The following is a 16,543-nucleotide window of genomic DNA, read 5'->3' as shown; positions in this document are numbered from 1 at the left end:
ATACACTTTATCAGCACAATTTGCCATAAATGGAGATGTTCAGTTTTTAATATGTGGATAACTTCTAAAACAGAAACTATTGCTGCCTTTTAAACCCCATTTTAACTGACATTAATCTCACTAGGGTTATAGTCAGTGTAAATGAGCAAAGTGGGAGCTGCACAGGCCTGGGTGCTTGATAGGACTCCACCTTGCTACACTCCACCACTTCCTCTTAAGCGCCTAAAGACAGGAAGCGAGAAGAGACAGAAGAGGAAGAAAAGCAAAGGGGGATGGGCTTATTGCCTTCATTTAAAATAAAAAATGCAGAAGAGAGACGTTCAAGTAGAGAAATAAAAACAGAAAGGGAATTAAAAATATACGGTTCATAAAGTGTGGACAGGACTACAAGAAATTATGGCTCCTTGGACAAGGAGTACTACAGAGCATTTTGGTGTTGGTAAGTCAGTATGTCCTCTTTTGTGTGTTTCCTTTATGTTATGCTTATGTTCACAAACCTCATGTGCTCTCTCTCTGTTTTTATGTGTTGCTAAGCTTTTAACGTTTAAGCTGAGGGAAAAATACATTTCAGATTACCATTACTTCCTGTCTGACACTTTGTGATCAGGTGCAAAAGGCCCTCAGAGCTCATCAGGATGTGCAGAACATATTTAATTTTAATTTAAAGTCCTTAGATTTTCAGAAAATAATAATAATTTAATTCTGATCTAACAAAATGCAGGGAAGCTGCAGTAGAGTGAGAGCCATGTGGAACCATGAGCAGATATTTCTATTTGACAGAGAAATGAGCAGGGCTGTGTAGAGTCATAGTGCCTTAAACATGTATTAATTGGAAGAACATCAATGTGGGTGCTGAAAGATATATTATTCTTTAAAAAATCCAGTTCTATGAGCAAATGTTTAAGTTAGGTGAAAATCAAATCCTAGCTTTTACAAAAACAACCTCAGTAGAGTATAAATCTAGTATGCGGTTGAACATGGCGAGGCTGATTAGCATGCGTTTCCATTAGATATGCAATACAGTCAAAACTTTGTCAAGAACTGCAGATTTTCAAACTTCCAATCAAATTTGTAACAACAGAGATTGACAAGCCTATGGCAGCTTTTAGATCAGTTCATTGGTTTGGTAAAATATGTTACATCGTTATACTGAGAGATGGCAATTAAAAGTTTTCTCAGCCTGATAGTAGTACAGCTTATTGCTTAACATAAACAACGAGAGGAACATTGGACAATAAAATGTCACTTAAGCACAACTGCAAATGAAAAGATCTCAGTGTTTATTTTAATTCAAATAAATATCTTCCTAGTTTGTGTGAGACTGTAGAACACAGGAAGTGGTGGAAGAAGGAAGTAAGTTTGTGTGAGTTTAAAGCTATGCAGCTGAAAGCTGTCGAAAAAAAATAACGTTGATGTTGACTCTGTGTTATGACACTGCACAGACTGTTTGGTTTATTTTTAGCTCAGTTTAAATGAGTACACTGTCACATAAATGTGTTACTTCAAAATCTGCTTGGGACTACTTGTTTTGTGACCATACGATTGCCAGTTAACAATGGCACAAAGATGTGTGTTTAGGGTAACTGCAGCCTTTATAGTGAGAGAAGCTGATGCAATGTCCTGTCATCTCTTTACCTACACCATCATACCCTTTTCCTTGCTTGCACTTTGATATACTACGCAGTAAATATTTGAGGTTATGGTCAAACAATTTGATCAAAAAAATGTCAGAAGTTGGCTTAAAAACCTAAACAAAGTTATGGAAGCCCATTTCTGCTGATAAAATAAGACCCACTAAGACATAATTATGAGATACTATTTCATATTTATGGCTTAATAGCTCATAAATATGATTCAGCCTTTTAAAGTAATGAGAATGTATCTCATAATCATGACTAAGGACCCCTTATCATTATGAGATACTAAGTCATAACAGTTATAAACATGAGCAGCTATGCCATAATTTAGAGATATTAACTCATATGCACGACTTTTAGGATCTTTTTTTCTTTAAAGTGGCCAAAATGGGCTTCCATACAAGTGAGCTAATGTCTTTGTGACCTCTGCTCCTTGTAGCCTCACTGTTCCACCTGCCTTCTTCTCATTCACATCAACTATTTATTACCTTTTTCACCTGAAGTGATTTTACTATTTATCTTTGAAAAACACCACCTTTCCTAATTTGTTTCTTCTTAGCTAACTGGTTCTGTGCATGTAGATGCTAAAAACATTTGCCAAGGTTACTGACAAGCATATTTTTATTCATCAAGCTAAATTACAACCTCTGTGTCAACATTTATAGCTTGTTGACACATAGTTTTGGGCACAGTGACTTTTAATTTTTTTGTATAAAGTTTAAGTGCTCCTCATGATCACAACTCATTTCTGTTTTAGTAAAGTGGAATTTTGTCGGTAAAGGAGAGAAGCAGCTGTCCCTGGAAATAGGAGATACTGTCTACATCCAGGAGGTTTGTGATGGTAAGAGTATCTCATTTTTGTTTTATGTACATCTGTGAGAAATAAAAATTATAAAGTAATAAATTATAAATGTATTCCATCCACAGCATACGTGATCGTTGTGGCTTGAACCTGGCTTACAATTTGCAAAAATAAAGCACAACAAAACACACAAGTTGCCAGAGATAAAATTTTCATTCAGTTGTAGGAAAAAAAAAGTGATGTATCTGTATTTCTGTCTCTCATTGTATGAGTTTTCTGTTTATCAAACAATATACCCTTAATTATTTAGAATATTAGAACAACAGAAGAGAATTCTTGCATGTGTTGTTTTCATTACGCACTGGTCTCATGCAGTTTTGGAGTTGTAACAGCTGGATTGTCTTTCAGGGTGGTACAAAGGCTACTTGGCAAGGAATAAAGCCCAGCAGGTGGGAATCCATACATCAATAATAACACAATATTTAGCCTACCGATTTTACTAACAGTACGGTGATAATGATGTACAAACCAGGTTTATTCAAAAGGTAGCTTTTTTTATTGTGGACTTTTAGAGCTTTTATTGATTTTCTCCCTGTTCATTTCCACCACATGCATTTCCTTCCAGGGAGTATTCCCTGTCAGTTTTGTCCATCTTAAAGAGGTTATCATTGAAAAACGGGGGTGAGTGCAAATAAAACTTCATTTCCGAAAGCTAGCACAGGTCTTAATTTTGTTCTCTTCTGATTCATGTGCGTGTGCTCAATTTTTTAGAGATGAGGAAATTGTGGTGTCTGCAGAGATGCCCCTAGTGAAAGAGGTGACCACAACACTGAGAGAGTGGGGAAGCATATGGAAGCAGCTATTTGTGGTACGAACCAAACCGTTCAAAATGCTTGTCTGAATGTTTGTGTATGAATTTAACAACATATGTGTGTCTTCTTAGGCCAACAAACAGGTGAGAGTGAAGCAGGTCCAGCGGCTGATGTGGGAACTGATGGAGTGGCGCTCGCAGCTCCTGTCTGGTACCTTGCCCAGTGATGAATTCAAGGAGCTTAAGCAGAAAGTAACTTCCAAGATTGATTACGGCAACAAGTATGTCTGCACTGATAACATGCTCATTGTTTCAAGCTTATTTTTGACTCAAACTACGGCCACACAAACTGTAAAATGCATTCTTCTTATCTCTTGGTTGAAGCTTCTTTGCAAACCTCTGTCCTTCTCTAATTGCCTACTGTTCCAATCTCCTTTAACCTCTTCTCCTCAGTTATTTTTTCCTTCACCTAATTGTCTTTCCTTGTTAAATCTCTTCACCTCTTCATCCTTGTCTGAATTCCATTACTTCTCTTGTTTTTCTACTCTCTGCTTCAGAATCTTGGAACTGGACCTTGTTGTTCGAGACGAGGATGGGAACATCTTGGACCCTGAAAAAACGAGCGTCATCAATCTTTTCAGGGCGCACGAGGAGGCCACAACTAAGATCAATGAACGTATTAAAGAGGAACAGGTACAGGACATAATGTGAGAGGGAGGGCTTTACATAATGCTTATTTGCTGTCTTTGACACTGATACACTTTGTCAAATCATCCTGAAAACAATTCTGAAAGGTTAATGTCTGTAAACTTAGAAAGTGTTCTCAAAAATTAGCTTTTTCATTTAATTTCAATTTTCTTTTTGTGGCTGAGAAAAATATTGCAACAAAGCTTTATCTGCATGATGCTGTAGCTAAAATCTAACCCTTCACTGGCCTTCGGGTCAAATGGACCCAAAGTTACAAGGACTTTAAAAAAAAAAAAACAGTAGTTTGTATACTTTAGCTCATCCATTTCAGCCAACCAGGTTTACTAAGACAGAGCTAAACAGATTGAGTTAGGTTGGCAGTTTATCCTGTCAGGTCAAAGCAGCTGGTGATCCTGCTGACACTAATGTCTTCCCCCTACAGTCCAACATCCAGACAGACCACAGTGGAATCTCAGCACGCATCCAGTCTTCCCCCACACACAGCCTCTACGTCTTTGTCAGGAACTTTGTCTGCCGCATCGGAGAAGACTCCGAGCTGTTCATGTCCCTCTATGATCCCTGTAAACAGACCATCATCAGGTAGTCATTTTACTCTTTTAGCTTTTATTCTGAGGGTTTTTTCTGATTTGAATGTATTCTTGTCCAAAATAGATGAGTAAAACCATAACTCTTGTGAGGTGGATTGAAAGATTTGGACCCCAACATTCCTATAAAAATTAAGTCTCTTAGGGTCTCAAATGTAAACATTATGTCATATTTTAACTAAGTTGAATTCATTTTATTGCCAATTCAGAAATTGATAATTTTTAAAATTGATTTGGAATATGACTTTCTTTTTTGTTTAAAAAGCAAGCATGTTTTTTTATGTAATATTAGCTTTTACAAAAAGTATTTTCAGCTCAGATCATTTTACTTTCCTCCTGTCACCCAGCTTTCTACAAAGTGTACACACTCACCCTCTGGCCTACACACACTCCCCTCCCTTTTACTTTATTTTCTTGTCCATATACCTTGCCTTCCCCTTTTTTCTATTGTTGAGCGGCACTAAACTATGACAATTTGCCAAAAATAGACATAAAGAAAATTAAAATTACAGGGCCAGCGGCTCGTGAGTGGCAGCGCTGTATGGAGCTTGACAGTGCCGATGTTAAGCCCCGTCACTCACTGTCATACTGAGTATATCTGTGTCTCAGCCAGTAGCAGCTGGAAGTATTAGGATAGACTTCAGTCACTCAACTACCCACTACTATCAAACTATTTCTTCACTTTCTATCCACTTGTCCTGATGTTGTAGTCTCCTTCATCTCATTTGTGCGTGCTATGTTTTTTGATTGGCTTGACTTTTTTGTTTACCCTACTGTCTACTTTATTTATTTATTTATTTATTTATTTTATTACACTTTATGTGTTTGTTTCTATTTTCTTAAAAACAAAATTTCGAATTATGGATGTTGGTGTATGTCTGTTCTTCTTTGGATCCTTTTTGCACATTACTGCTAGAGTTTTGCATTCTAGGAAAATGCTAACTGGAAAACAAAGGTTTTTATCACCACACACAGACACACACACACACACACACACACACACACACACACACACACACACACACACACACACACAGAAGGAAATAAAGATTTTGCCTGTGTGTTTGTTTATCTGTAGTGTTAGAAAAATATCTCATAAACCAGTGGACAGATTTTTATAGGATTTTAGATGAGTAATCCTTGGATGAACATCTACAGCTGACTAACTTTTGGGGTGAACCCCTTGAAAATGGCCGCCACAGCTAAGCAACCTTGGCAAACACAAAAGTAAATCAGCCAATTTGACAGATATTGAGCTAAAATTTGGTGTGGTAGCTGAGAGTCATCTGCAACATGTACTTCAATTGCCAAAAAATCTCACAAGATCTCTCGATATTGCATGAGATTGCACACAACGTCATTTTTAAAGTTTGACCAAAACGGCTGTAATGCCATCTCCTTTCACTGTAAGATGATCTTAGCTGAACTTTTGGCATGAAAGATAGTGGACAATATGCATCCATTCAAGAAATACTAGGTCTTTAATTTGTACATCATATACTTGAATGAAACTTTTTCTCAGCCTCGCAGGTGACAACAGTATGCAACTTCAGTCTGTATGTTTAAATATTGTGTTCGTTAATGTCGTCATTGAACAGAAATTAAAAAAGATGCATGTTTTATAGTATTTCTTCTTTTTTTGTGCAGCGAGAACTACCTGGTTCGCTGGGGCAGCAAAGGTTTCCCCAAAGAGATTGACATGTTGAACAACCTGAAAGTTGTCTTCACGGTAAGTAGCCACTGGAGGGCACTGTTTCACTGTTTGTAGTCGTCTCCCTGCTGTATAATGAATGAACCTGTTACCTGCGAGAGAACGTTTCATTAATCTCTCATTTCCCGTCTTTCCCCACTGCTTCTTTTACTTACTTTGTTTCTGTCTTTGTGTACCAGGACTTGGGGAACAAAGACCTGAGCAGAGAGAAGATTTATTTGATCTGTCAGATAGTGCGAGTGGGCAGGATGGACTTGAAAGAAACAAACAACAAGAAGTGCACTCAGGGCCTCAGGAGGCCTTTTGGGGTGGCAGGTACTTCAAGATGAGTCAATTAAATTTGTTCTGGTTCAAGGAGGTGCTAAGCTGCTAGTCCTGGTGGTCAGAGGTTACACACTTTAGTAGGCTTTAAAACTTAAATACTATTCTGAAAGTATTTTTTAATATTTCTGTTTATTTAAAATTCTGTAAATTTTTTTTTCTTTTACCTCCACAGACGGGTGATTTTATGAGCTAGTTCTCTGTGCAAACACTTTTGCGTAAATAACACCACAAACTTTTAATTAATTTGACTAAACATAAAATGGTACAGTAGAAAGACGTTAGGAAGCACTAATTCAACAGTAATGTAGTGAGTAAGAATGCAACCTTGTGGAGAACTTAATGACTTTTCATGTAAAATGGCTCTTTTGATTCTTTATTAGACAGAAGTGCAGATCATCAAGGGCAAAACACTAGTCTTTTTAGTAAATCTGAGTACCTTTTGTTCACAAAAAAAATTCCAAATGGCTCTTTAACCTATGAATAAAAACTGTCACATATTTATTTCTTATCATATTACCAATTTTCATCTGTTATTTAGCATTTTGATGTTTGATTCTTCAGCTGATTTTGCTTAAATTGCAATTACGTCTCTGAAAACCACCTGAAGTTTACAAACATTGCTAAACAGCGAATTAAACAAGGATATATCACATTATAGTTTCTTGTAACAACTATTGGAAAATAATGCTACTAGCAATGACCTTTTTTATTTTTTTAATCTCTGAGATTTATCTTAGACGTCTAACTTTTATGATCCACACAAGGATCTTAAGTTTGATTTTAGGAACCTATGATTTATGTTATTGTTGCTCAAACTGGCTCACAGAGGTCTTTCTGTCTTCATGTGAGGAGACAACTATCAGGGAGTATTCTTTTTATACCAGTTTGCTTCTATTTTGCCTGTTTGCCTGAAGGGAATTCACATTACATATAACCGTAAAATGCTTTTTTTTTTCTCATCACACACACATTTTCTTTCTTTTCTTGCTAGTGATGGATATAAGTGACATCATCAAAGGGAAGATCGAATGCGATGAGGAGAAGCAGTTTTTCATCCCCTTCTTCCCGTAGGTTTCATTTTCTTCTGCTAATTCTTCTCTTTTTGCTCTCTCTGTTTCTCTTTTATTCCCTACAAAATAGCTATTGAAAAGTCATTTCAACATCTCTTCACAGACCTCCCATAAAGTTTAAACAGCAATATGACAGCTTTGTGTACTTGAAGTAGTCAAAATTGGATTTTTCTGTATTTTTCAGGGTGTTTTTCTGTGTATTTTTGTTTCCAGGGTGGTTGCTGAAAATGATTTTCTCCACTCCTTGCTGAACAAAGTCACAGCGTCACGAGGAGACAGTGGTGGCCAAGGTAGTGTTTTGCTCTAACAAGCTTTTCTCTTTGTATCCCAGCCATGCAGCAATTCTTGGAAGTTCGTCCTGCACGCATCCGAGATTCCCACTGATCTGTGCATGCCTGCAGTTGTTTGTGGCCTGATAAAACCACAACATTGAACGCATCCCTGCCTCGTCTTGTTTCATTTTAGCTGAAGAAAAAGGAACAGTGTAGTGGAGGATTAAATTCTGTTTTGTTTTTTCTGTAGTTTCCATTTATTTTGCTTGCTCAAACTTTACTGCCCACTGCCTGGTATTCATGGCCAACTTCGACATCTCCTGTTGGCGACACTGCCATGCTCACATAGAGTAACCTTGCGTGTTAGGCTGAACTGCCTTATCAGTCAGCTTTTCTCTTCCTCCTGCTCCCGAAGGCCCTGAGCAGAACCTAGATATGAAAGAAGCAGCTGCACAAGCAGATCTGAAAAGAGCACCTGTGGTCACTAAATTTCTGTTCTTAACATTACTCTCCCCTAATCTTTCCTTCTTCTCAATCTGAACTACATGTTCTTGTGTTCACTAACATTTGCACACATATAATTAATAATATTATACTATAGATAAGCAAATGTAATGACAAACCTAACCCATTGCCTTTTGATTGGTGCCCTGTATATACAAGTAGCATAGGTACATATTCACAACCCCATTTCTTTACATGATTGGCTTCATATTTTGTAAATATTAAAGTTCAGCTGTTAAGCTTCAAATTTCAGTTTGTCTTTCAATACTTTTAATACTGGACCACCTTGGAAATTTCCTTTCACACGTTTGGCTCTAATTTGAAGAAATCCCTGGTTTCTGTATTTTTTTATTTAAGACATTGATTTGTGCAGGTAAATTGATGAAACGTTGCTGTCTCAAAATTCTTCACAGTTTTCAATCCCCCACTTATCCTTTCATTAACACAGCATCTTCATCAGACAGCGGCAGCGCTCCCTTCTAACTACTCTCATGTTTCCAACCTTAGGCTGCACAGATGAGTGTAAAGAGTTAAAGGTTGTACAACCAGGCAACCAGGGACATAGTCCATGTTTATTTTAATTAATTTTGGTGATTGGTTGCCATACAGATCAAATTGTAAAGCAGCCCCTGGGCCTGCTTTATTTTACAGTAATTTATGCAAAATGGTGTGTAATTATCAAGGAATGAATGAGGAACATAAAAGTAGCACCTGTTTTATGTTGAATACTTAATCAGGGTCAGGCTTTGTTAGGATGACAAAAGGGTCTTTGTGACAATGGAATTAATCTTTTTTTTCTGTATTAATGTGACACTTCTACCAACATATGGTTTTTAGATTGGCAACAAGGTTGTAAAAATATGCACCAAAAAGGTGAAACCTATGCATTGTCAAAGGGCTGCATCAAAAGATTTTTTGGGCTATTTTTTTACAACAAAAATACCAAAAAGTGCTTTGAGGGAAAAATATCTTTCTGCAATAATTATTTAATTAAAAAGGCAACATTTTCCTCTTGTCTAACCTCATTCCTCAGGTCTCTGGGTCACCATGAAGCCTCTGGTGGGGGACATAGTACAGATTCGAAAAGAATACCCTCACCTGGTGGACCGCAGCACAGTGGTTGCCCGCAAGCTGGGCTTCCCGGAGATCATTATGCCAGGAGACGTTCGGAACGACATCTACCTCACCCTACAAGGAGGCGACTTTGACAAGTACAACAAGACGACACAGAAAAACGTAGAGGTCATCATGTGGGTCTGTGACGAGGATGGAAAAGTGATCCAGGTGAGCAGCGTGAGGCCCAGATCAGCCATGTTGGTGTATCTGAATATAGAAAGAGGAGCATGTGTTAAACAGTGAGGGAGTACATGCCGGTGAAAATGTACAACAGTGTTTAGGAACTTACTCAGTCTCTAAAATTCAGAGAAAAATAAAAACAGTTTTATTACAAATAACAATCCTTTTTAAGCATACTTGAAATCCACCAAGTTGCCATGTCATCTATCTGTCACACCTCCTTTTTCATAGAACTCCATTTGTCTTGGAGCTGGAGATAAGCCTGTCAGCGAGTACAGGTCTGTCATCTATTATCAAATCAAGCAGCCCCGCTGGATGGAGACAGTCAAGGTGAGTCTTCTTTTCTTATCAGCCACTTTTTTGAAGTTTCTTTGAAAATGACCTGCTGCTATAGATCATTTTTAACTCTTCATTTTTCACAATACAGTGCCACTGTAGGCTTGTAGACCATCTAATTAATTACATTGTTTATTAACATAATGCAGGTGACAGTCTCTCTGGAAGAAATGCACAGGATTCATTTGCGTTTCATGTTCAGACACCGCTCTTCCCAGGAGTGTAAGTGTTACCCCCCCACCCCAACCTTACCAGTCTGCTTTCTTTATAAGATCAACACTCTTAACTTCCCTGTTCTTGTTTGATCCTTGAAGCATAATGAACAAGGACTAAATGATTGTGACCAATTTGCAAATTGACCCGATGTGTCATTAGATAGACTTGATTATTTATATCAGCAGTTTTTCTTTCACACTTTGTTCAAAAGCCGTTTAAGCATCCATTTTGTTCTTTTCCAGCAAAGGACAAGAGTGAAAAGAACTTTGCTATGGCATTCGTACGCCTGATGAAGGAGGACGGGACAGTTCTGCAGGACGGACCTCACGATCTTGTCGTCTTTAAGGTGAGAAGCGGTGAAAAAATATTTATATTCATGAATAAGTTCAACCGCCTCTTGAAAATAGTTACTTTAAACATCAGCTTAATGCTTTTAGTCTTGTAGATAAGCTAAAATAATTATTTATGAATAAAGCATTTTTTAGTATTTTTAAAGTCCTTTGTTGATCCAAACTGTTCAGAACTGAGCTTCCAGGAATGAATCAAGTATATTTGTCAAATAAAATGTAGTGAATCAAATTAAAGTAGCAACTCACAAAAAATGTTTTTGTAACTCTTCAAATAACAGAAATGTGCAGGATTATTTTCCTGAAACATAATTCAGAATATGAATAAATGTTAAAAAAGATATATACAATAAAGTAAGAAAAAAAGTATAATGCCACTGCAGTTGTAGTTGACCTTAAGATATAGTGAGATTATGGCCACCCTGACAGGTTGATTGAAGTCAAATAGACTTCTTGTTAAATGAGCCAGAGCTACGATTGAATCCCCTTATTGACTACATGTCAAAGCAGTGAAGATTAATTACTCATGATTCACTCAAATACCAAATGGTTGGCCACCTTGTGCCCCCTTTCACGATTATCTCTCATTATCTGTGCGCTCCTCTTGATCTCTCTGCCACTCGTGGCTTAAATCTCCAACTCAGGTTTTGCTGTCACTCATTTATTATTTACAGGCAGGCTGATGACAGCAGAGATGTTGAGTCTAAATTATGACTAGATGGTGATAAAATGAGCTGCAGAACAATGTAGTATAATTAAAGAACGGCAATGTTAGCAAAACTGGGGATCCAAATGCCTCAGAATGTACTTTACTCTTCCCGTACTGTTTTGTTATCTTTAAATGAATAATCAAGAACAAAAACCAGTAAGAATTGCTGCTAAAGCTGAGTAAGGCAGACGTAGCTGAGGCATTGCTGCCAGCAGATATTTTACTTTAAGGCTGTGTCTTTATTCCAGCGTCTCTGTCTACTCTCACAACGCTTCAGGATATTTTAACTACACACAGGACAATTCTTGTCCCAGGGCTCCGGATACATCCCTAAAACCCACGTGAATCCTCGTGAACAAAACTGTGGTACCCTAAAATCTACTTTGTCTTGTCAGGGTGACAGCAAGCGCATGGAAGACGTGAACTCCTACTTGTCCCTGCCTTCGACCCGTCACCATCTCAGCGACCCCCACAAGGGGGCAGGGTTGAACCGCAGCTCCAGCAGTGTGTCTGGGGGTGGGGGAGGCCTGTCTGTAAGCTCCAGAGACAGCTTCACCATCTCCACCCTCGTCTGCTCCACTAAACTCACCCAGAATGGTAGGTGCAAATTCGTGCATGTGCGCACACACACATGCGTCTGTGTGAACAAATACACACAGAAAGTTGAAGAATGAGCAGGACAAAAATTATGAGGAGGGAAGGTGATTGAAATCAAACCTGGCTTGTCCTAAACCTTTAATTAACACCTTTTTTATAACAGAGAAATGAGGCCAGGCTAAGATGATTATTCATCATCTGGGTGTGGAAATGTTAGAGGACAAATCCACTACTTTAAGTAAAGAGTCTATTCAAGCCTGATGCAAAAAGGCATTGTGTTAAGAAAAAAAAACATTTTTGCTGCAAAAAAACTCTAAAATGAGAAACTAAATACAGGAAACTATTTTTGGACTTGATGAAGCTGTGTTATTTTTAGGTTTGAGGCTGAAAGTTTATGCAATGTTAATGTAGGGTAAAGAAGACATCAAGCCAATTAACACTGAATCAGCAGTCTGTTAATTAGTTCAGTATTCATAGAACTACATTGCTCTGTGCGTGTTGTGGTTTGTAAGGAAAGGATGGAGGGTGGCTTATGTGTATGTATGCTGCAACTGTCACTGCTGAGGACTGATTTTGTCGGAAACAACCAGGCAGGCTGCCATACAAGCAAGACACTCATCCACAAATGCTTAATTGCACATCCACTTTAAACAGTAAGGTGCATTAGACACAGGTGCAGAGCAACAGCTGCTACTGAGGAAGCAGGTCCATCAATATAATGAACATTATCCTGCTATATTAATCACCTTTACCACATGCACAAACACAAGCCCACACACAGACTTGGAAGCTTGCTCGTTCACAGGGCCACCCACCAGATGTGCAGCTTGGTGTGGCATTTCAGAACTACTGGACGGGGAGGGCAGTGAGCAGGAAGTGTCAGACAGCTCCACAAAGACAGAAAAATCTGCCCCGTGTCAAACTGGAGCAGAAATATTGACTGAAAACTTGGATTTGAATACTCAGTTGAAGACTGATCAATCAATGACATGGCCATTTTGCATATTTACAGCAGTTTTTTTTGGTCTTCTTTAAAACATTTATGATAATGAATTTGGAAACATATAATGTCTTTTTTTCACAAGCAAATATATTCTTGACAAATCACACAGATGGTTTGAAGCTTTTGATTCTGGAGAACAAAAATGGCAGACACTAACATTAGGAAGGTCCTTAATAGTTCTTGACGATATCTATCTATCTATCTATCTATCTATCTATCTATCTATCTATCTATCTATCTATCTATCTATCTATCTATCTATCTATCTATCTATCTATCTATCTATCTATCTATCTATCTATCTATCTATCTATCTATCTATCTATCTATCTATCTATCTATCTATCTATCTGTAGGAGCAGGCACCACTGTAGATCATAAACACCTGAACAGGAGATATTCTCTGTGTGTCCCTCTCCTTCAGTGGGCCTGTTGGGGCTTCTTAAATGGAGGACTAGACCTGAACTCTTGAGAGAAAACCTGGAGAAACTTAAAATCATTGATGGAGAGGAGGTTGTCAAGGTCAGTTGTGTGAATACAAGCCTGTCTTTGTGTGAAAGTGTGGACTGGCCTGAGTGTGTTTTCACTGGCTCTCTGCTTTGTTGCCATCTAGTTTTTGCAGGACACACTTGATGCCTTGTTCAACATCATGATGGAACACTCTCAGACCGATGACTACGACATCCTTGTGTTTGATGCCTTGGTGAGTGTGCGGGGTGTGTGTGTACTGGGGAACTTTTTATGGGAATGACTTTGCACGCTCACCGTGTCAACTCAAGCAGCAGGATTTCTTGACAAGCCGTCTTGAGTCTAACATATCTCCATGCCCATCTTTTTCAAACAGTCACTTCTGTCAAATGGGTGTATATAACTCTCATTTGCCTTGTAAAATGTTTGCTGCTATGTAAACATGTTACTGAATCTTCCTGTCTGCTGTACCTCCTCCTCTGACAGATATACATCATCGGGCTTATTGCTGACAGAAAGTTCCAGCACTTCAACACTGTTCTGGAGGCCTACATCAAGCAGCATTTCAGTGCCACGCTGGCCTACAAGTAGGTTAACCCTGCATTAGAAGCTTCTTGTGCCATGCCATTCCTGAAAAAGTAAACTTTTCAACCTGAGTTGTGGCCTTACCACGCAAGCAGTGAATCAGTCGGTCTGGAGGGATCTGGGTTTCGCTGCTGCATCGGCAGTGTAGATTTATGAGGTGTAGGAGAGCGACATGCAAAAGCGTTGACTTATAAATTCACTTTTGCTGTAACATCACTGCTCTGAAACAGCAGTGTCAGTCAGCCTGACACACTGCAGCTGAGCACACAGCTTTCCAAGTTTCCATCTAGAACCAAAAAGATGCTGCTGAACTTCTACTCAACGCTGATGTAAATAAATAATGAAAAGGCTGTTCATGTAACCATTTAGTCAAACAAAGCTTTAGTTTTCCGACAAATCATGAATTATAAATAGTCATTTCACTTATGAAACGACTATTTATGATATACAAATGTCTTTTAGGGGTATTATTTGACTGTTTGTAATAATAATAATGTTTAGAAACAAATAATGGACTGACAAATTTAGTGATTTTTTATTTTCCATATTTATATATATTTCTGTGGCAGCTTTTGGGGTTCTTTTGTTGCAGCCACTTTATATTTGCCTGTCTTTAAATAAATGTTAAAGGAATGACTTATACAAATTACTGGCTCTGAAGGTTGGTCATATTTGTTAGAAGTTGTTGCAAATCAGTGTTTATTGTTCTTGTTAGTGAACATACAAACACAACCCTCTACCTTTTTAGAAACACGAGGAGGGTCTAAACATTTAAATTACTTAAAATAAATTATTTTAGGCATTTCGAAACAACAGTGTTATCAGTAAATGATTTAATCTGGATAATTAGTTTGCTTATCATAAAGTTTGTGCAAACACAAAGAAAATTTGTAACATCCCAGCTAGATATAATTAATATCAAATTATTTTTTAAACCACAAAAGCAGTCAGATTTGAGACACCAATGACTTTTACTTTTTCAAACAAAGCAAATACACCAAATTCATTTGATCTAAACTACAAATGTCAGAAGTGTAATTCCAATCGCAAACCACAAATAAGTAATGTGTTGGACTCTTAATATTTATGTGTTAAGTTAATTAAAGTAACAAAATTAAGCACACTACACAACTTACACACCTTGGCTGGTACTGTTTGAGATGCAGAACCAGATCTTGGCAAGATGAGTGGATTGTGGGCAAAAGGGAGGAAGTCTATTTGTCCGTGATCAGCAGTTATGGGTTTAATTGACATTTGATCTTATTTGTGTCTCAAAGTTTGAAAAACTGCCAGTTGCAAAATAATCACTATGAAGACAGGCATTGATGATCCTCAGCTCGGAGTCTGACGATCACTGATCAAGTATCTGAACAGTGAAATTAGGCTTTCATGTTATTGATTGTTAGAATACAAAGGTGTGCATGAGCTTGTTAATGTTTCAGCTGCTGTATATGTTTAATGTTCTTTCTTTTCCTATCTTGTTTTAGTGTTTGAAATCAGCCAATAACTAAATGTTCTCTTGAGTTGCCCGGCTTATTTAACTGATATGTTACAGTTCAGTGAGATTGGTTTAGGTAAAGAATCTTTGAAACATTTAAACTTTCATTACAGCAGAAAAAATCCATCGCAGCCTTGTTTAAGAACTGCCACATTCATTTAGTTGTGCACATTTTGTTTCCCCAAGTCCTGCAGGATGTTTCTGTTATTGATTTGAATTTGTCTGTTTTTAATTTCAAGTAAAAGTGATGAAGAAAAGATTATTTCATGGTACTTGGTCTGTGCATTGGCCTTTGGAGCACTTGATTAAAGAAGATTAGAGTTTTTTTTTTTTTTTTACTATATCCCAGAATAAGTCTGCTTCTTCATCTTATGTTAATCTCACATTGTTTGACTCAGTGATCATCAGCAGAAACATTTGTTTTTGTTGCCAAGGATTCAGATTAAAAAGACATCTAAGCACATTTTCTTATACGGCATCTTTTTTTATTTACCCCAACGGTTTGTAAGTCCTGCTCCTGGGTTGCTGCACCTTGTTTTCCTCACCACTCTTCTCCACCTAATATAACTATTTTTTTTTCTCTACTTCATCTACTTATCCTATCTCTGCATCACAACTCCAACCTTCCTCTGCTTGTGGATCAGTATTCATTTAAGAGGGTCACTGCAGCTTATTGCCTGTAAGCCAAGAGGCCGTTATGTAAAAGTCTTTAACATCTTCTTGGTACATTTCAAAATGCTCTCAGAAAGAAAACAATCCTCCTGTGCTTACCTTTAAATTATACATCTAAATAAAACAAATGGAAGACTAAACATTAATCATATCAGTTAAATTATTAAGGCTCACCCTGATGGCAACAAGAACAGATGAATATTCTGTTTTCAAATTAATTTCTTATTGTTAAAGAGAGTTGGGTAGTTAATGTAACACTTGTTTTAAATCAGTCAGACATTTTTCTGAGTGTTGCAGTCTAAATTGTCTCATTTCACGGCTTTCTCAGAAACTGTGAACAAATTTGCAATGATTGGAAGTTTTTTTATTTTTAATGTGACATTTACCAAAATA

The 16,543-nt window shown here is 37.6% G+C and overlaps 1 protein-coding gene across 1 annotated transcript in view; it reads left to right on the top strand.

Annotated features, from left to right (window-relative positions):
- Nucleotides 1-284: 284 nt before the first annotated feature.
- LOC108243080 (dedicator of cytokinesis protein 2) overlaps nt 285-16,543 on the top strand; it is a 94,976-nt gene continuing 78,717 nt past the window's right edge. Inside the window, exons 1-20 of the mRNA XM_017428295.3 lie at nt 285-439; nt 2,395-2,478; nt 2,848-2,888; nt 3,065-3,120; nt 3,211-3,307; nt 3,383-3,531; nt 3,808-3,943; nt 4,380-4,537; nt 6,190-6,271; nt 6,433-6,568; nt 7,569-7,644; nt 7,861-7,937; nt 9,457-9,707; nt 9,951-10,049; nt 10,205-10,277; nt 10,514-10,617; nt 11,723-11,924; nt 13,352-13,449; nt 13,541-13,630; nt 13,882-13,982. Coding sequence (XP_017283784.1) covers nt 397-439; nt 2,395-2,478; nt 2,848-2,888; nt 3,065-3,120; nt 3,211-3,307; nt 3,383-3,531; nt 3,808-3,943; nt 4,380-4,537; nt 6,190-6,271; nt 6,433-6,568; nt 7,569-7,644; nt 7,861-7,937; nt 9,457-9,707; nt 9,951-10,049; nt 10,205-10,277; nt 10,514-10,617; nt 11,723-11,924; nt 13,352-13,449; nt 13,541-13,630; nt 13,882-13,982 — 2,153 coding nt within the window. The 5' untranslated portion in view covers nt 285-396. The remainder of the gene's footprint in view (nt 440-2,394; nt 2,479-2,847; nt 2,889-3,064; nt 3,121-3,210; nt 3,308-3,382; nt 3,532-3,807; nt 3,944-4,379; nt 4,538-6,189; nt 6,272-6,432; nt 6,569-7,568; nt 7,645-7,860; nt 7,938-9,456; nt 9,708-9,950; nt 10,050-10,204; nt 10,278-10,513; nt 10,618-11,722; nt 11,925-13,351; nt 13,450-13,540; nt 13,631-13,881; nt 13,983-16,543) is intronic.

Source organism: Kryptolebias marmoratus, linkage group LG9, assembly GCF_001649575.2.
Source record: "Kryptolebias marmoratus isolate JLee-2015 linkage group LG9, ASM164957v2, whole genome shotgun sequence".
Lineage (NCBI taxonomy): Eukaryota > Metazoa > Chordata > Actinopteri > Cyprinodontiformes > Rivulidae > Kryptolebias > Kryptolebias marmoratus.
Note: the sequence above shows the minus strand (reverse complement) of the source record. Positions and strands in the feature narration are given on the sequence as shown.